This window comes from Barbus barbus, assembly GCF_936440315.1.
Source record: "Barbus barbus genome assembly, chromosome: 28".
Lineage (NCBI taxonomy): Eukaryota > Metazoa > Chordata > Actinopteri > Cypriniformes > Cyprinidae > Barbus > Barbus barbus.
In genome coordinates, this window is record NC_136756.1 from 17,212,090 (window position 1) to 17,233,733 (window position 21,644).

General features: G+C 39.9%; 1 protein-coding gene across 1 annotated transcript in view; it reads right to left on the minus strand.

Moving 5' to 3' along the window:
- Positions 1-21,644, minus strand: part of sema3bl (sema domain, immunoglobulin domain (Ig), short basic domain, secreted, (semaphorin) 3bl) — a 34,642-nt gene that overhangs the window by 3,059 nt on the left and 9,939 nt on the right. The window contains exons 2-14 of the mRNA XM_079382305.1: positions 14,585-14,742; positions 11,041-11,103; positions 8,694-8,813; positions 6,720-6,810; positions 5,844-5,960; positions 5,090-5,238; positions 4,065-4,179; positions 3,874-3,943; positions 2,830-3,206; positions 2,654-2,745; positions 2,180-2,221; positions 1,229-1,454; positions 531-664 (exon numbers count right to left, since the gene is read on the minus strand). Of these exons, the coding sequence (XP_079238431.1) occupies positions 531-664; positions 1,229-1,454; positions 2,180-2,221; positions 2,654-2,745; positions 2,830-3,206; positions 3,874-3,943; positions 4,065-4,179; positions 5,090-5,238; positions 5,844-5,960; positions 6,720-6,810; positions 8,694-8,813; positions 11,041-11,103; positions 14,585-14,742 (1,754 nt within the window). The remainder of the gene's footprint in view (positions 1-530; positions 665-1,228; positions 1,455-2,179; positions 2,222-2,653; positions 2,746-2,829; positions 3,207-3,873; positions 3,944-4,064; positions 4,180-5,089; positions 5,239-5,843; positions 5,961-6,719; positions 6,811-8,693; positions 8,814-11,040; positions 11,104-14,584; positions 14,743-21,644) is intronic.

Genomic DNA, 21,644 nt, shown 5'->3' on the forward strand with positions numbered 1-21,644 from the left:
TTTTCCTCGCCATTTTCCTAGTGTGGATTGTAAAACTATTTTTGCTCTAACATTACTTTAAAACAGTTTTTTTTGCAACAAAAAATATATAAAACTGAATTTAAAACCATATAAATTAATTTAAACTGTTCTCTGATATAACAGTTCTCTAACAGTGAAAAGAAAAAATACAGAATTATCTTAATATAAAGTAAATTTAAAATATTTTAAACTCCTTACAATGACAATATGAAAGCCAATTATTTAATTGACCATTTTACCTCTTTTATTCACAGCATATAGTCCTTATCACACATTTTTCTCACTGGTATAAAAGGGTCTTTATAAATGGAAAAATATAATTTCCTTTATAGTTTAGAAAGCGGTTTTCTCTCAAAGGGATTCTCATTTTTGTGGCTTCCTGGCAACAAAAAGTTTGAAAACCTCTCATGTAATGCAATAATATTTCAACATTTTTAAGTGTCTGAATACTTTCTGGTCCTCTCAAAGACAGTATGAAGCAACATCCATATGTACTGTATGTATCTTACCTCCTCTAAGTAGTCATCTCTCTGAATGTGCCATGTGACAGTGGCCTGTGGCGATCGAGGGATGCACTCCAGGAAGGTGCTGTTGTTCTCAGTGCCATAAACGACCCGTTCTTCAGTCAGATCCAGATCCTCCACTACAGATAGGAATGCATGACTGTTAATACAGACACTTTACACACAACATGGTTCAGTGTAAGGTCAGTCCGGGATTTTCCACTACATGTGTGTTTGTATAAGTGTGCACATACATATATAATCCCTTTTCATCACCAACATCCTCACCTTTGGCATGCAAACACTCAAGCGCTTGTCACTCACACCACTTTTGTTCTTTCCTCTCATTCTCTCTCTCCTCTGTGATGAGAGACAGAGAGTGGTCTGTCTGTTCACCTCTCACTCTATCAGTTCCTGTCTTTAACACCGAACAGAGAGTTTGTCCCAGTGGAGTGAGATTGCCCTTCAAACCCTATTAATCTTCCTGTTAGACAAGCTCAAAGGTGTTCTGAAGTTTCTAATGATTAAACAATTTAACTTCAAATCTCTGAAGGAATTACTCTTCTTCTGCACGTTCACATCAGTGAGCTCTTTGACATGTAAATGCAATTGAAGTTCTCGGAGGAGGCCGCTGGTGTATTGATATTCATGTGGCATGGCTGCACTCAGTTAAGGAGGCTGTCATTTCTTTTCTTCTTTCTTACCGCTGAGGTTTTGGTCCTTGCACTGCAGTGCTGGGTTTGCATGTTTGATGTCCTGTCTTCGGTAACGCCGTTTTGTGTTTGGCAGGTAGCGTGTGCAGGTGTGTCCATCCCAGGCGCAGTACGGATCTCGAGCTAGGCAGCACTCGGCACAAGCTTTACCGTACATACTGCAACGGTGCAGAGGCACCTGGACAACACCTGTCTGTGAACCCACGAACAGAGTTTGCTGGAACAGAGAGAGAAATAACCGTTTTGATTGCATTTTTCCAATGTTCACTTGAGCACAACAGGGATAGTTCACCTAAAAATCTAAATTCAGTCATTATTTAGTCAAACATTATTCCAAACACCTATAACAACAATAGGAGATGTTTAGGAGAATGTCCTGGCTGCCCTTTTCCATATCAAAGCCAATGAGGACTGGTGTTGTCAAGTTCCTAAAAAAGCACTATATAAGTGGTCCATATGACCAAAACTTGTCGTAGTTTAATAATTTAAGAAGAAAAAAAAAATCAACCTACACTGTTTGACCTCAAATCTGGTGCAATGAGTATTGAGACACTATGTTTGAATATGTCTAAGCACAAAAGCATGAGTTTGGAATGATTTGATGGTAAGTAAATTATGACTTTTTTTTTTTTTTTGGGTGAACTGATGCTTTAACTCTTGTGGCTCTAGAGCTGTCTATGAAGTAAGTGAACTGTGAGTCGGTTTGGCTATAAAGCACCTGCTTCATGATGAATAACAAAGCAACTGGTTGTTTTGCATGAATGTTTTATTGCTTTGGGGCCAAAAAGCATATACACACAAAGTGGAGTCCCATTTCTGTACTCACAGTAAAAGCCTCTTTGGGAATTTTGTGGAAAATGAATTTACGGTGCTGCTTACGTTACCATGCTTACATTAATTTGATGGAACAATATAGTGAGAGTGCATGATGCATGAACTTACCCTTTTCACAGATATCTCCATGGAGGTTATGGGAGTGGGTACCTGCAGAGATAAATATAATGAGAAACAGAACTAAAGGCATGCACACATACACATATACACTACTGTTCAAAGTTCGGGGTCAGTATGATTTTTTTAAAGAAAGAAATTAATACTTTTATTCAGCAAGGATGCATTAAATTGTCAGGCTTTTGTAATGTTGCAAACAAATGCTACTGCAAATGAACGTTGTTCATTTTAAACTTGAATTCATCAAACAATCCAGAAACAAATTATGATTTTCACAAAAATATTAAGCAGCACAACCTTTGTCAACATTAATGTTAACAGGAAATGTTTCTAGAGCATCAAATTAGCATTTTTTTAAATAATTTCTGAAGGATCAAATTCAGTTTTGCTAAATGAGATATTCTCACAAACAGACATATAAATTCACACCTCAAAACACCTATACACATTTTTAGGCTCACAGACCTTGAACACCTGCATTTCCTCCAGTGTGATCTCCTCATTGGCAAGAGTGTTACCATTTCCAAGTACGATAACCTTTAGCACAGTCCCAATATCTGAAGAGGTCAAAGGTCACAGTTATTCATTCAGGGTTATGAACACACTTGAGCGTTAACTAAAGTGATTACACTCTGTCTTACCAGTGCCGATGAACATGACATCATAGTATCCGTCCTCGGCCTGAGTGCGGTCTACAGTGATGTGTGTGAGCCTGTATGGGGCTCCGGTGCGGAGCAGCAGTGGTTGCCGCTGTGATGGGTAAATGGGGCGCCACATTAGTGGGTGTGTTCGTGCAAATTGCAGAACAGCGTCTGGAAACTCCAGTGTGCTACAGAAGGCACGACCAGGCTGGGCCGTGATCTTACTGGGGCACACTCCTGGTCGCGGGTAAGGGACACGTCCTTCATAAGGTCCCCATTGATAGTTCGGTCCTTCTTTATGAGCAAATGGCCCATTAAATGCCTCACGGATATCAGCCATACTATAGACACACACTGCATAGCCCTGAAACACATTACTAGAGAGAGAAAATATTCTGTTAAACCCACATACCCCTGATTTATGCTCTTAAAGACACAGTTCACCCAAAAATGAAAATTTGTTGAAAATTTACTCATCTATAGACTAAACCATTCAAGATGTAGAAGAGTTTGTTGTTTCATTGGAACAGATTTGGAGAAATTTAGCATTACATCAGTTGCCTACCAATGGTTCATCTGCAGTGAATGGGTGCAGACAGAATAAGAGCTGATTAAAGCATCACAATAATCTGATTAACAAACAAACTCATCTTGAATGGCCTGAGGGTGAGTAAATTAAATTGACATTTTTGGGTGAATTTTTAAACGTCTTTTAAAAATGACGAGGCAATGCAAGTTCATTACACATTTCAAACCCAATGGCAATTTGAAGTGTTTTAAAAATGGCATAAGTAAGGAAATAAGTAAAAATAAAAAGCTAAATAAAATAAATACAAAAATTCTAAAATAAAAAATTAGAATGTTAAAACAAATAATAATATATATATATATATATATATATATATATATATATATATATATACAAAGACTTAAACTGAATGAAATAATAGAGTGCAATCAATATGAGCTGAAGCACAACACAGTGCTTTACAGAGGAAATGTACAGATAAACAAATGTGCTTTCAGCCTGGATTTGAGACAGACCTGATGGTGCTGAATATTGCGTAGATCTCTGGATTGGTTTCATCTTTGGTCCTTAACAGAAACACATCCTCTGCAAGACAAACACATACAGTCAAAGATCACACAAGGGTCATAAGAGATCAAAATGATCTCAAGTTTATATAATATTGTATATAAAAAGAAGCCAAGGGATTTTGTGTTTAATGTCTTACCCAGCTGGTGAAAGTGTGTTTGGATGCCGTGAGGTCCAGGAACAGAACACACCAGTCGGGCTTTAATAAATGTGCTCCACTTATTCACAAGAACCCTCTGCCCACCCACATCATTCTGAAACCACATAAACAATAAATCATGAGGCGTTGAATTCACTTCTGGACAACAGATCGGCAAAAAGTCAAATCCCAGTATCGTTTATCCCCAGACCACACACAATGTTCTCTGGGTAAAACAAACTATCCCTTCGTCTCAATTTGTATACTATCCATCCTAAGTAGTATGCAAGATTAGAATTAGTGCATTCCAAATCATAGTACATTCAAACTTGTATACCAAAAAGCGACACAGTACATCCATACATGCTTTTCAGCAAATATTTCCCACAATCCCTAGTGCAACAGAGTTTGTGACAGTTCTCATTCGACTTTTTCATCTGAAGTGGTTTAATTAAGGGGGTCACACACCCCAAACCTCTGTAATCTGACCCCTGTTTATACATAAACATTCCGTTGTAACTTTTCCCGTGGGAACAAGAACAGTTAAATATCAAAATATCTCAGAGAAGTGCCAGTTATGGAGATTATGGCACCGTAAGGGAAATACTATTACAGACTCCCAAAAAGCAATGCAGCTGGGTTTACCGTGTCGAAGACACATGGGTGGCGTAAAGGATCCTAAATCTGTGTAATCGGTATATGTGTAAGAGTGTGTGAGATTTGGGAATGTGCTGACGTGAACAATGAATAGCAGTCAAAGTGACAGTAATGTGCGATTGACCTCAGCTCTTTGAACACTGACCTCTGAATGACAGAGGGAGATTTGCACTGCTCCCATTACTCTACAGAGCCTTGTGTGTTAGTGTGTATGTGTGTGTATGGGTACTGGGTAAGGGGTAAGGGGTAGATGTGTGTGTGTTTCAGAGGCATGCAAACCATCCAGCAGCTGTGCACATGTGGTTGAAAAAAGGCAGGAGCAAGCCAGTATACTGGCCAACTGAATGTATAAATGTGGTTTGTCTCACCGCACACAATCGTCCAATGCGTGTGTGTATGGCTCCTTCATCGTCTCGCTCTGTGCTCTCTGTTGCTCTCTCAGTGAAGAAGAAATACATTTTATCATCATCTCTGTCTGCACTGTCAGGAATGAGGTGGGCCGCAATAAACCTGGGCTCTGTACATGCACAAACACACACATAGACACACTATTACAATGCAGATCTGATCAATTCAGTTTGACTAATAATTATGAGAAATCATTACTACTTGGATGTTCCATCAATAATGAGCACGCATGTCTCTGGATTTAAAATACAGAAAAACATTACAAAATATTACAGATTAGGTTTTAAAAACTATTGTTGTTAATAAATAAAGAGTAAATAACAATTGCAACATTTGTGTATTTTAGTATTATTTATATATTAATTTGAATTGCCTTTTTTTTAGCTTTTATTTGCATTTTAGTGCAAGTTTTAGTTATTTTATGTGCTTTTGTCATTTTTATTTTTTATATTTCTAATATCTAAAAAACAAAATTGTCGATCATCTAATGATTCTTTACCTTTAATATATTTTTATTTCAGTTTACTGATGTTAGTACTTTAATTTTTTATTTCAGTTAGTTGCAGAGGCAACATTTCTAACACTGATTTTCACAACAGTGTTGCTTGTAATAAAATGTATTAATGCCACCATCCTTTCCAGCATAAAATTTTAAAACACATAAGAAATAAGACTGAAAATGTCTATCAATATGAAAATTAAGTGATTTTGTACCGTGTAGGATTTTCTGATCCGTCTCTGTTCTCATGGGCAAGCGAGTCCCTAAACCTCTCAAAATCACAGAGTCTCTCCCCAAAAAATCTGCAGTCAGACCTGTGTACAGCTCTCCACCTGAGAGAGAGAGAGAGAGAGAGAGAGAGAGAGAGAGAGAAAGAAAGGGGGAGAGAGAGAGAGCGCGCATTGAAGGTCAGTGCAGAGAACTCAGTCTCTTATATGAGAGGAAGGAAAGTAAACAATTTTCTGCAAGAAGCCCCACTGTAATTTTTTTCATTAAATCATGTTATCAGCCACCCATACACACCTCTACTGTATAAATCTGGTGAAACCTAATATACAGTCAACAGCTTTTCAAAATCACACACACTTGGTCATATAAAATGAGATCATACCATTTTACTGTTATTTTATTAATACTTAAACCCCATTTGTTTCATAAAAAAAAAACTAATTGGACACGTTGCCTCTGTTGTCCATCAGTTATTTGACAGAAACTTATGTGTACAGTATGTCAGTGTGTGAAAGTATCTCCAAGGTCACTACCATGCAATCTTAAAAATCTGTCCCGAAATGTATTGCATCTGGCAAAATCTCACGAGAGGAGAGCCAAGATTGTGCAGTGCTGTAAAGACACACACACACTGGGAGATGTGTCTGTGCCCCAGAAGACTTAACACACCCACAAGACACCCGCAACACTAAACCTGGACTGAAGAACACCTCAAATTTCTCCCATCAGAGAGAAACAGGAGAGCCAAAACACACACACACACACACACACACACACACACAAACATGCTCTGACATATAAGCACAACACAAGCATGCCGTGGCATGAACTTTGACGCTGAAACTTAACACACTGAAATGTACCTGTGAAGGTGCTTGCGAAGGGTAGTTTGGGGTCATGGGGACATTTCCCCCTCCCATTCTGTACCGTGGTACGATCCAAACTGAACACATGCTGCCAAAAAGAAGTCAGAAAATTCACATCAGTTTCACAACTCAACAATAAACTTGAGCTCACAAATGTCGGAATTTCTCTTTCTTGTGAAGGAATGTATTATTTATATTTAAAATACCGGGATATACTATTAATCATATTCAGTTTGAGGTATTAGAGACCCCAAGCCCCACTTAATATTTCCAAAGATATATTTATTATTGTAGTTCCTGACTTTTCACCTTATGAGAACTGATTATAAACAAAACTAATAGCTTAAAAATGTCACAATGCATTAGTTTGACATCTTAGAGAGCACGGGTATAAAGAAGTGAAGTCTGAAATGCAAACATTTTCTGATGTACACTACTGTTCAAAGATTTGTGGTCTGTAAGATGCTTTTGAAAGATGCTCACCAAGGCTGCATTTATTTGACCAAAAACACAGTAAGAACAATAATATTGTGGATTATTATTACAGTTTTTATTGTAATAATATAATATGTAATTAATTCCTGTGATGGCAAAGCTGAATTTTCATTAGTCATTACTTCTGTCTTCGTCATTTTAATATGCTGATTTGGTGCTCAAGATACATTTATTATTATCAATGTTGAAAGCAGCTCTGCTGCCCAATATTTTTGTGAAAACATACATTTTCATGTTTATTTGATGAATGGGAAGATAAAAAAACAGCATTTATTTAAAAAGGATTTATTATAAAAGTAAGTATTTGCTGTCAATTCAGATCAATTTAAAGTATTGATTGCTTACTGACCCCAAACTTTTGATTTGGCTTTCTCTACCAGTTTATTGTGATTTGCTCATTGTAGTTTGCATCAAACTGACCCCAATCAAGAATAGCAGTGCTGGGATTCAACTAACTAAAATTAGCAACACTACTAACGTTTACTTGCTACAATTATCAGCAGCATGACTTCAGTGTACTTTTCATAATGCTGTAGCTCTTTAAGTAAGATACTGCGTTTTCCAACATGTACCAGAGAAGCATTACACAACACTACATCATTGTTTTTCTTGTCACGGTCTATTATACACATAGCTTTACAGCCAGAAGAGCTGAGGCAATGACTGTGCTCTCATACACAATCCCTTTTCTCTTTGTTATACTGTAACAAACATTTTTAAAAAACTTGAAATAGTTCGTTCTGGTTTACATTTCAATTCAAATAAATGATCCACTGATTCCTATAGTTAACTACTGTTATTGGTTATATTTATCATCAACGTTTCTATTCAGTTCACTCAAATTGATATTTTTGTGCCAGATAAATACAAAACTGATTACACAATTAAAGAGATATAAAATTGTTCTTCTGTTGAATATAAATGAAAATATTTTGAAGAATATTCAACAGAGGAAAGAAACTCATACCTTTATGTTGTTCCAAACTTGTAAGTGTTAAAAAAATTCTGGGTGAACTATCCTTTTAAATAGTATAGTCTAACTTTGAGTTTCTAGGCTGTACCATATCAGAGATCTAAAATGTAATAATAGAAGTGCAGTAGATAATACTGTCATTGATGTTAGATACTGTACGGGTGTGTCCGGTGGTACCAAAGACAGCTTAAACCTCTGGTGCCAGTTCAGTTACACAATGTAGTATTGTCTGTTTGTCAGACATCTCTGGCGCCCTGTGCAAAGCAGTTAAAACACCTCAAAGGAAGTAAAGAGCGGCTCTATTCAGAATACATGAATACACAGAATATACAATCTTCTCTCATGATCTTGTCTTGACCCTAAAGGCCGGCCAGTTGTTGGGTGACCTCTGACCTTAAACAATTAGGTCTCTGATATACATAAGTAAATTAGATCCTCCTGATGTGCATACACAAACACACGAGGTGTGAAGCAGTGGGAGGGAGTGTTTGTGTGTGTGTTACCTCTCCGCGGTGTCCGACGTTCACATACGCACACACGGGCTGAAAAGCTCCGGTTCCACAGGCCAGTAGATGAGTGCGGTTGAATGGCTGCAGCAACCGCACAAAGTTTGCACATTCCATCTGTACCAAACACACACAGAAAGAGTTCATATTAGCTTGATAATTACGGCACAATTACTTACATAAATATACAAACACATGTATATTACACTGGATAACCAGGTTAAACTCATCAAGTGCAGTTTATAATCATGAGGAATTCTGGTATGTGTGAGTGTGACCAATATTTCCCTGGAGTGTTTGAATGGAGAGTTACAAGAATCATCAACATTTTAATGGATCAGAGAAAAAAATAGCAAGAAAATGATCCCTACTTAAAATTCACCGAAGACCAATCAGAGCTTTCAACATGGGAAAGAAGCTCTTACGGTCTAATTACTGAAGGGTTCAGAAAGAGGAAAACATCTCACACACACACACTATCAACATGTACACACTCTAACTATAGCCACCTGTATGCAGCCTCATTGACTGTGTAGGGTCAAAATCAGTGGAGCATAAATGAACGAAAGGTCAAGGGTCATAAAAGATGCAGGCAGATGCTCAAACTGCGACCAGATGTTAACCAGCAGGACTGCGAGAGAGATCCAAAGCAGCAATGTACCAGTCACTTTCAATAAACATAGAATAAAATGGAGCCTGAAAGTTAAAATATATATAAATGATCAAATATATTGTCCTGATTGTCAATCCCAGGAGGTCAAACTTTATATTAAGCCATTTGATTTTCCATTCATTTTCAAATTTGGGACAAACCTCAATTGTGATAAAGCTATGGGTAACACTTTATTATAGGGACTAATTCTCACTATTAATTAGTTGCTTATTAGCATGCCTATTAATAACAGATTGGCTGTTTATTAGTACTTATAAAGTACATATTCTGTATGACCATATTCTACATCCCTAATCTTACCTAATAGCTAACCTTAACAACTACCTTACTAACAATTAATAAGCAGCAAATTAGGAGTTTATTGAGGCAAAATAAAGTGTAACCAACTTATTCTATTAACCCTAACCTACTAATACTCTAATGAGAGTTAGTTGACATGTAGTTGCAAAGTTACTTAATTTGAGTTAGCAGAATATCTAAAAACGTGCTATCAAAATAAAGTGTAACTCTAAAATATCCCCATGTAAAGTGCCACCAGTCATTTTTGAGTGAGCTTGTGTTATGTGGTACATAAAACTCAGTGACAATTTGTTTTAAGGTATCCTTGTTACACATGTTACATGTACTTACCATTATAATAACAATACATAATGCATAATTACATGCAAGTAACACTAAGTCAAACCCTAATCCTAACCCTAAACATAAGAACATGTAGTTAATTAATATTACTCAGTACTTAAATGTATAATTACACTGTAACAAGGACACCTTAAAATAAAGTGTAACCTAAAACTCTGAGTTCATATCTGTGTGTTGTTTCACCCTTATACCAACTGAAGTTTAAATGAAAAACAAATATCCTGTTCAATTCCCTAACACATACTCACACACTGAACAGAGTCATTAAAACTGCTGTGAAATCGCACTCACCTGTCACATCAAACAATACTGCCGGGACAGTCACCAGAGCGTGTAACCATGGCGACACCTCACATTTCCACTTTACGAGTGAAACATGCTAAACACTAACAGATGCAGAGTTCATCTCCATACAAGTGTGTGTGGAAGACCATTAGGGACAGAGGACAGGAAAGATTTAACTTGGAACATAATTAACATATTCATGGTGCTGAAAGGAAAAAGGGAGAGGCCGAACAAGAAGAAAAAGAACAAGAAACAGAAATGTAAAAGGAAAAAAAAGCAAAGGGGATTTCGAAAAATGAAAGAATAACTGTGTTCTGTGTATTGGGACGGCCTTCTACGGTCGTTAGGTTTAAGAGACTCATGAGTCACACACAAACTTGGTTGGAAGCAAGACAACAATAAGTGAGTGGATCAAATCTCATTTATGGGCGTTTGGCTTCTTCTCTCCAGTCATCACGCCAACCGCAGCACACTCAGAGTATAGCTGAAGATGGACAGATGTTTTCGTTTGAAACTCCAGATTGAACCACATGAAATAAGGTAGAGAATCACACTAACCAAACATTCCAAAACAAACTGATAATTTCTGCTGTCATCTGGATCTGGGATATCATGAAAGAACCTGACATATGAAGTATGCCAACTACACCACCCCCCCTTGGGAAGCGTGACACGCTGACCCAACTTTTCAGTTTGTTGATGTTTTTAGTGAATTCAGAACCAGAACCAGTGTTTTTCACTCACCTCGGGATCTTTCCCTTTGAGAATACAGTCCTCACGATTCCCAGGCAACGAAGGCCAATGGATCTGGAGATAAAGAGGACAAGCATCTCATAAATCAAAAACTCACTAAGCACAGCTTTGTCAAACTCACACCCAGACTCATTTACTTGTTAAGACTAATTAAACTGCAAGATCCAAACATAACAAAATCAGATTAACATGAACTCAAAATGGACAAATTTCCAATGATCTTTCCCAATGGACAAATCAAGTCCTGCCATACATTTTTTTTCTTGTTCAAAAAGCCATTTCGCTTGGATATTCATCACAAAATATTATTGCAATTTTAGTTTCATGTCAAATTTAAAGCTAAAGTGAGTAATTTCTGTGCCAATAAAGTGTAACCAAATGAAACTGCAAAAATAACGGCTGTCTCCTGAACATGGCCCCTGTCTGCCTGCCACTGGTCAGACAAACAGATAGTCTCACCCCATTGGTTGAGCTGATGTTGCTGTGTCTGTGCACTCAATTAAACAGTGCAATGTTTCGAAAGCACCACAGTGCTAGAGTATTCACTCTTCAGGGAAATCAAGCTACAAATGGGTTACAAATTGACACCACTCATTATGTGGGGTAAAGTGAGTGTGTGTCCCTGAGGGTGGGTGTGCGACAAAAATGCTTTGTGTGTTTTTTCCCATGAATCTCAACAATAAAGATTTATGAAAACAATAACTCTAAGAGTGTGAAAGTCACAAAAACCTATCCTGACGTTATGAAGGATTGGGAAATAAACATAAACCCATCTGCTAGGTCCTCTATCCAAATATATATACAGTGATTGCACATCCTGGCACATTCATTTCTCATGTGTCACAGAACAGTCTGGCACACAACCGCTGTCACGTTCAGACCTCACAAAGACTTTTGGGTTTGTTTATACAGATCTGCAAACATATGCAAGCTTATTTTATTTTAGTTATATGGTCCTCTTCAGCAAAAAAAAAACAACAGAATATAACACAATTATAATGACCAGTTTGTGTGATTAGATATATCATTCACACATTAAGATTATATTTCCAACAAAAATATATTCAAATAATATAATGTAATGTTAAATGGTGTTCCTGTAGCTCAAACCAGTAGCAATGCTAAGGTCACGGGTTCAATTCCCAGGGAAATTATGTACACTTTGAATGCAGTTTAAGTCATTGTGGATAAAAAAAAGTGTCTGCCACGTGTAAAATGTAGATACTGCCTGGACTTGTTGGCTAATCAACCTCTTTGCATCATGACATTCACAAATCCTTCTAACGCTTGTAAAATGACAGATTTCATTGAATTGATTGATTGATTGTTTGAATCTGTTATAGCCTTCATATGATGAAATCATTAGCGAGTCATTTGTTTTTATTTACCCTTTCAAGCTCTTACACATTTTGACATTGTCTAAATCCGGAACCTGTAATCAACTACGTTACCAAGCATCCTTCCTTTGAATGAAAGCATTTCCTCTTTCCTTAATTAGTCATCACCTTTATTCTTCAGGACACTTGGGACTAAAAATAGTCCAAATGTGGCTGTCGTGGAGTTGTAGCGACCTAAAAGGTCATTACTAATGATAAAACACCACAGTACTCTAAATCCATGGTGTGAAGGAAAGGGCCCTGGCTCACTCATTCAGCTTTTTAATTTGTTCCGGATGCACCATGTTTAAGATTAACCAACCTCTATTAACCATGGGTGAAATGCTGCACGGTCAACCAGGACCTGACAGTCCTCTGAAAAGAATGAGTGAATGATTCCTCAAACAGAACTGAGATCAGCTGAGATGAAGACTGCAGGTCATGGAGATTAGCAGTAAATACATGCCCAAGAGGGAAAAGGAAGTCTGATCAGGGCTGAGTAATTTTTCCCACTTAAAGAACAACATCATGAATCATTGCTTGATTTCTCTGGCACCTTCCCCTTCGGCTGGGAAGCTTTACTGATAGCATCTGCAAAACAATCTTGCACACGTAAATTTACACATCCAAACATCCTCATTTTGTTTTCTGGCTAAAACAAAAGGTGAAAACCATTTTCTGCACCTTGTTATTGTAGCTTAATTTTTGTAATTAAATTCTCAGTATAGGTAGTATACACAGTGGCCAGTGGTAGTACGGTGGCCTTACAGAATGCATAAGGGTCTAACAAGGCAGGAAATGCTTGTCCTTGAGCCAAAGGTCAAAGGGTCATAACCTCAGATGTGGCAGCCACTCCCATGTGTCTATCACCATGCCAATGCACTTCCTCTTCCTGTTCATATCTTTTAACAAGGCCACACACAATGATAAGTTCTTTGGAGACTACATACGAAAACAACCACACTTGTTGAGGCTCCAGTGACTTGAGTCAAAACATATTCACATGAACAGAGGCTTTAATTAAGCTCAGACACACACATATACAAAGTTAATTGCACACGGAAAAAACTGCCAAACCCTGGAGACAAGTGGTACCAAAGCACTTCTGCTTTTACAGTCCATTTAGTTAAGTGCCTATTTACACACTGTGGCTCCTCTCATAACTCACAACTTTATTTTATAAACTACACCACAAAAGTGTGACAGTAATATAAAAAAGGGCAGCAACTTGTAACGGTGAACTTGTAAAATCAAGCAGGACCATTTATGTGTTTATATGTCTAGGAGTGGTCTAAACAAGTCTTTGTCGCAAGTGTTGTCAGTTTATATGAATTTAATTTGTTCTGGGAACAGCTGTTTTTGTGTCATTTTTAGTAAACATTTTAATGGATGAGAAAAGAGATTGAAAAAAAAAACCCCACAAAGAAAGTCTGTTTTAATATGTGTATCACATTAAGATTATAGAGTCAAATTGGATTATTGACTCAAACAAAATTTCATTAGTTTATATTTATGAGAAAGTAAACATTTTTAATAACATGTTTTGCCTGAAGACCTGAGTTCTAACAGTTCCTTTGGAGTTTTTAATAAACTTTTGATAATATGTACAATATTCTAAATATTATATTTGTATATCAACATTTTCACAATGATGTTTTATAAAAAATTATTTTATAAATATTATTTTAAATAGTTATGTTTACATGCATAAACAAATAAGCAAACAAACAAATTAAATAAAAAATAAGTAAATAAATAAATGAGTGAATGTATGAATGTGGATTTGGGATGCCAACAGAATTTCCAATGGTGTGAAGTAAATGTCCTTTCATATACCCTTGTGTTATGAGTGTCTTGGCTGTGTCACTGTCACTTCATCTAGTTTTTTAAACACAAGAATGGATCATATGTGAACAGCTCTTTACATGCCCATTACTAATCATGTGTAAAACGTTTCAGCACATGTAAGTGTCTGTTGCTTTTATCTCTGTCTGTAGATAACAGTCTCCAGTAGAGCAGACTGAATAACATCACACCTCTCACTAACAGACGCTCATTCACCTACATCATCACTTGCACTTTTTTTCTGGGCTCTCACACCTGTGTTCTCTGTGGGCAGCTTATTATCTTAACCTTATCGCAATGATAGCATGTGTTACCTCTTTAGCATCATGTGTATGATCCAGTCTCAGCGAGTAGAGAACATCCTTCCCTCCCAGGAAAAGCCTGTCGTGATATTCATCCAAAAACACAGATGACAAGTGTAGATCTCCATTGAAACCACTGAAAACGGAGGTACGGTTTGTGGCCAACAGATCTGTGGGAAAGGGAGAGAGAGAAAGTGATTTCAAATATAAATGACATGACAATGAACACCACATTTCAACTGAAAAATGACAATAAATCTCTCTCTACTAGTCAAAGCAGATTTATGAGGCGAAAATGCAGAAAGAAAGGACACTCCTCTTAAATCCAGAACTGCTGGAGAAGCTTGTGGAATGTGACTGATGGGAGCTCTCTGAGAACTAAACCACTCTTTATCTGTTTCTCTTGTTGTCAATTAACTTTAATTGTGCTTGATTGGCGTGGCTATTTTTTCAGTGCTGCAAGTCAAAATATTACGGATTGCAAGTTTACATCAGTTCTTTACATTACATCAGAGACATTTTTAACCAAACTTGGCAAGACTTTGCTTTCTGCTGAAGCTGTTAACATCTCAGAATCTTAAACACTGACTAATAACAAGCTTATTATAATTACTTCAGATTAACCAAAACTCTATAAGAATTCAATAAAACATATTTGATTTTATTTATTTATTTGTATTTTAAATAAGTTTTACAGATTGGAATGTCCCCCCAAATGCCCCATTTTTGTCATTTTTACCCACTTTAAACTATAGATAAGTACTGAACACACACACACACCCCTCGCATAAACACATTCTCTTGTTATGTTTCTCTAGTATCCTAAAGTTCAACTCCACACTCCCTCCAGATTCCCCTCATATAACGTGTGGTTGGACAGAAAAGAGGAGTGGAGAACGAGCAGCTGAAGGAGGAATGAGGCCTCATTGAGAGGGCGGCACGCGTCTAAAGGCGCTAATGGGGCGCCGATGAAAAGAGCACAAACAGAAGCCAAACAGTGAAGCCAAATGTTAAACCACAATTATAAAAACGCACACACATGCAACAACAACATTCACAAGCCACTCCTTTATATAAATCAATTAAAACTCTTTCTCAGCCATTTAAGGAGTTTACCAAAAGACTTTGGAATTTTAACAATCATTGGCAACAAGGTCAAAATATATTCAAACACAGTTCTGGGGGTTGACATTGTGTGAGGTTTTTTGATATAAACCTCAAATAAACTCGCAAACTGAACAAAAGAGAAAGAGTTTTTTTCTTTCTTTATTGGAGTGATCTTGCGTGCAAGTTTCACAATGATATAAAAAAACAAATTTAAGGGTTTGGTTTACAGAAAACAGATTCCAAACAGTGCAATACTGGCAAAGACAAAATAACACACATATAACACACATATACAGACACTGCTATTTGTCATTTAATTGCTATTTGTCGGCTACATATAGGAGACCAAAGAGCTGTCACTATCAGTGAAGCAAGCCATCATTAGGCTGAAAAAACAAAACAAACCCATCAGAGAGATAGCAAAAACATTAGGCGTGGCCAAAACAACTGTTTGGAACATTCTTAAAAAGAAGGAACGCACCGGTGAGCTCAGCAACACCAAAAGACCCGGAAGACCACGGAAAACAACTGTGGTGGATGACCGAAGAATTCTTTCCCGAAGAAAACATCCTTCACAACAGTTGGCCAGATCAAGAACACTCTCCAGGAGGTAGGTGTATGTGTGTCAAAGTCAACAATCAAGAGAAGACGTCACCAGAGTGAATACAGAGGGTTCACCACAAGATGTAAACCATTGGTGAGCCTCAAAAACAGGAAGGCCAGATTAGAGTTTGCCAAACGACATCTAAAAAAGCCTTCTCAGTTCTGGAACAACATCCTATGGACAGATGAGACCAAGATCAACTTGTACCAGAGTGATGGGAAGAGAAGAGTATGGGGAAGGAAAGGAACTGCTCATGATCCTAAGCATACCACCTCATCAGTGAAGCATGGTGGTGGTAGTGTCATGGCGTGGGCATGTATGGCTGCCAGTGGAACTGGTTCTCTTGTATTTATTGATGATGTGACTGCTGACAAAAGCAGCAGGATGAATTCTGAAGTGTTTCGGGCAATATTATCTGCTCATATTCAGCCAAATGCTTCAGAACTCACTGGACGGCGCTTCACAGTGCAGATGGACAATGACCCAAAGCATACTACAAAAGCAACCAAAGAGTTTTTGAAGGGAAAGAAGTGGACTCTTATGCAATGGCCAAGTCAATCACCTGACCTGAATCCGATTGAGCATGCATTTCACTTGCTGAAGACAAAACTGATGTCTATGCGTTCCAGACTTCAGGCTGTAATTGACTGCAAAGGATTTGCAACCAAGTATTAAAAAGTGAAAGTTTGATTTATGATTATTATTCTGTCCCATTACTTTTGGTCCCTTAACAAGTGGGAGGCACATATGCAAACTGTTGTAATTCCTACACCGTTCACCTGATTTGGATGTAAATACCCTCAAATTAAAGCTGACAGTCTGCAGTTAAAGCACATCTTGTTCGTTTCATTTGAAATCCATTGTGGTGGTGTATAGAGCCAAAAATGTTAGAATTGTGTCGATGTCCCAATATTTATGGACCTGACTGTATGTACTCAATACTTGGTAGGGGCTCGTTTTGCTTTAATTACAGCCTCAATTCGGTGTGGCATGGAGTTGATCAGTTTGTGGCACTGCTGAGGTGGTGTGGAAGCCCAGGTTGCTTTGATAGCGGCCTTCAGGTCATCTGCATTGTTGGGTCTGGTGTCTCATCTTCCTCTTGACAATACCCCATAGATTCTCTATGGGGTTCAGGTCAGGCAAGTTTGCTGGCCAATCAAGCACAGTATCACCATGGTCATTGAACCAGCTTTTGGTACATTTGGCAGTGTGGGCAGGTTCCAAGTCCTGCTTGAAAATGAAATCAGCATCTCCATAAAGCTTGTCAGCAGAAGGAAGCATGTGGCACTGCTTATGGACTTATGGTGTGGTAGCGTTGTCCGAGCCAGACCCAGAGATGACTGCTATGCTTTCCCGGGCCGCCGAGAATGTCGGGCTCGTCTGGAATCCTGCAATCCCGATCCTTCGAGGTTGGACGAGTGGTTTCTCGGTGGGGGTCGTGCTGGTTCTCAGCGCCCCCCTCCTGTGCCATTCTTTCCGGAAATGCATGAGGAGCTTACAAGATCGTGGAAGGCACCTTTTACTGCCCGAAACAAATCTTGTGGCTCCTCCTCCCTCACCACCCTCGATGGTGGGGCCGCTCCTAGTGGTCCAAGAGCGCCATCTCTGGCTGTGTCTTGCTGACATGAAGGAGCAGGAGAAGGTACAGTTCCTGAATGCTCCCGTGTCACAGACCTGCCTGTTCGCAGTCCCGCTGGCAAAGGACGCAGTAGAGCCGGTCCCTCCAGCTGATATGAGGTTGGGGTTTTACAGCCCTTACTTCATTGTGCCCATGAAATGCGGTGGGTTACGACCGATCTTGGATCTGCGAGTTTTGAACCGTGCACTTCACAAGATGCCATTCAAGATGTTGACGCAGAAACGCATTTTCGGGTGCATCCGTCCCCTAGATTGGTTTGCAGCGATCGACCTGAAGAACGCGTACTTTCATGTCTCGATTCTCCCGCGACACAGGCCATTCCTGCGGTTCGCGTTCGAGGTTCGGGCATATCAGTACAAGGTCCTGCCCTTCGGGCTGTCCCTTTCGCCTCGCGTCTTCACCAAAGTCGCAGAGGCAGCCGTTGTTCCCCTGAGAGAACGGGGTGTGCGCATCCTCAACTATCTTGACGACTGGCTCATACTTGCACAGTCTCGAGAGCAGTTGTGCGCACACAGGGACCTGGTGCTCAGGCACCTCAGCCAGTTGGGCCTTCGGGTCAACTGGGAAAAGAGCAAACTCGTGCCAATGCAGAGGATCTCTTTTCTCGGCATGGAGTTGGATTCGGTCAACCAGACAGCACGCCTCAACCAGGAACGTGCTCAGTCGGTGCTAAACTGCCTCAAGACTTTATCAGGCAGGACAGCGGTCCCACTGAAACACTTTAAGAGGCTCCTGGGGCATATGGCTGCAGCTGCGGCCATAGTTCCGCTCGGTCTGCTCCATATGAGACCGCTTCAGCACTGGGCGTGGAAACGCGGTACTCACCGGGCTCAGATTACACCGGCCTGCCGCAAAACCTTCAGCCCGTGGTCAGATCCCTCATTCCTTCGGGCAGGAGTGCCCCTGGAGCAGGTATCCAGGCATGCTGTGGTATTCACAGATGCCTCGGCCACCGGCTGGGGAGCCATGTACAATGGGCACGCAGTGTCAGGGGTATGGACGGGTCCCCAATTGCGTTGGCATTATCAATTGCCTCGAGCTGCTGGCAGTACACCTTGCCTTGAGCCGCCTCAGAGGGCACCTTCAGGGCAAGGACGTTCTGGTCCGTACGGACAACACTGCGACCGTCGCGTATATCAACCGGCAAGGCGGTTTACATGTCGCAACTCTGAGGTAGCACTCACTATCGCTTCAGCATATGCACCGTCCACAAGGCGGGCCTATGCTCTGAAGTGGAACCTGTTCGTCGATTGGTGTTCCTCTCACCATGAGGACCCCCGGAGATGTTCGATCAGAGCCGTGCTTTCCTTTTTGCAACAAGCGTTGGAGCGTAGGCTGTCCCCCTCCACCCTTAAGGTTTATGTTGCTGCCATTTCCGCTCACCACAACCCCATAGAGGGGAAGTCGGTGGGGAAGCACGATCTGGTTGTCAGGTTTCTTAGGGGGGCCAGGAGGTTAAATCCTCCTAGGCCTCCCTCCCTACCCTCTTGGGATTTGGCATTGGTGCTAAGAGCCCTACAAACGGCCCCCTTTGAGCCTTTGCAGTCAGTCGAGTTGAAGTTTCTCTCTATGAAAACCCTACTCCTGACTGCATTGGCCTCGATCAAAAGGGTGGGGGACCTGCAGGCATTTTCGGTCGACGAATCGTGCCTTGAGTTTGGGCCGGCAGACTCCAGTGCAACACTATGTGCCTAAGGTTCCTACCACTCCCTTCAGGGACCACGTAGTGAACTTGCAAGCGCTGCCCCTGGAGGAGGCAGACCCAGCCCTAGCTTTGCTCTGTCCTGTACGCGCACTGCGACAGTACGTGGATAGAACTCAGAGCTTCAGGACCCCAGAACAGCTCTTTGTCTGTTACGGAGGACAGCAGAAGGGGAAGGTTGTCTCCAAGCAGAGGATGGCCCACTGGATAGTGGATGCCATCACCTTGGCCTATGAAGCACAAGGTGTGCCCTGCCCGCTCAGGTTGCTTGCTCACTCCACTAGGGGTGCCACATCGTCCTGGGCACTGGCTCGTGGTGCCTCGCTAGCAGACATCTGTAGAGCTGCGGGTTGGGCGACTCCCAACACGTTCGCTAGATTTTATAGCCTACGTGTCAAACCGGTTGCCTCCTGTGTTCTCACCTCAAACGGGTAGTGGCACTGAGAGGCCCGGCTCAGAGTCGGCTTGCGGTGTCCTTACGCCTAATTCTCCAGAGAGTTCCTTAACCAAGCAAACCCTGTCGAGTCCTCCAGCACTCCGGCATCTGGACGTGGCGGAGTGTCCGGCGCCAGGCCTTTCAGTCAATGAAAGCTGCCGGGTCACCGGCTCGGCTTCTCAGCGAAAGCATGAATTAATGCGGAGGCACCTGCTGCCTCTTATGCTCACGCTGTGATCAGCAGCAGCTGGATGCAATGATTGCATGCCAAAGTCCATTGGCTCGTTTAGTTACACTCGAAGTGGATTGGTCTCTCTGGTGAGATCCCAATTTCGTCGGTCATCCGACGTGACTCTGAGTGACCGACTGAAAGGGAACATGTAAAATAATTGATTTTAATTTCAACTTAAGTGTGTTCTTAAAAATTACATTTGTTAATGTATTTTAAGTGTATTTGGTCTATGTGCATTAATGCACTTGAAATGTATTTTTCTTCCAAACTAAAATACACTTTCTTATACAGTATACTCCAATAAAACTTATTGTTGAAATTTTCAATCACCAGCTCTTGCGCTATGAACTCTATGAAGTTTAATTTTCGACATAACATTTGACATACAGTGTCATTTATAAGAGTACCGTATTTGTATATAATATTACTATACTTTCAATATCATTATGTTGTTCTCACTTAAACAGATCTAAACAAAATTAATTTGCATTCAAATACATTTGATTTTAATTAGACTAGGCTACACTGCACTGTAAAAAATGACTGACTTTTAGTTAGGTGAATGAGTCATGGATGAGTCTAACCATTGTCTTTGGTCTAACTACACAATGAATTAGGACAACTTGAACTTGAACAGAAATGAAAAGCCTGAAATAACATGTGACCAAGCACCAAGTATCTCTTTTGTTTTATGCGCATGCGGCAAAGGTACTACATCATGATTGCGCACTACTTCAGCAGAGTTTGAAAAATGCGCTGCGTGACATGATTCTGGAGTCGCGACGCACGAGGGTCAAACAAGAACAGAGGAGCGGCGCGTTTGGATGATTACAGATAAGATTTTCTGTACTGCAGATAAAGAATCCAGTAAGTATATCTTGATATAAGCTTTCTTTATTCTTCATTTAGCCTTGCCATTCCTGCGGCTTTCACCGGCAGTTCTTGCTATATGGACTCAGGAGGGGAATCGTGTGCGTGGACCAAGAAATTTGGCTGCTGAAAATACAATATTGTATTTTTAACTAAACGATTTAAAATTCAATTTAACGCTACTAAACATAATTCAAAGTTCCGATCTCGTTGTTTAATGTAACGTTATATAATCGCGATTATTACCACCAGTATTATTCAATATATCAGCCACCTCTAGAAATAATGTTGTTGTTTTGTTTTTGTTTTTTGAAGAGCGAGATGTTCCATTACTGGTTGTGTTGTAATATTTTTGTACTTATCTGGAGTTATTAATTTTGCAGGATCAGTGCAGATTTGTTACTGGAGATACAGTGTGGAAACGCATGATGTTAGAAGTCAGCTCACCCTGATCACACATGACAAGCTAAAAGTGCTATATT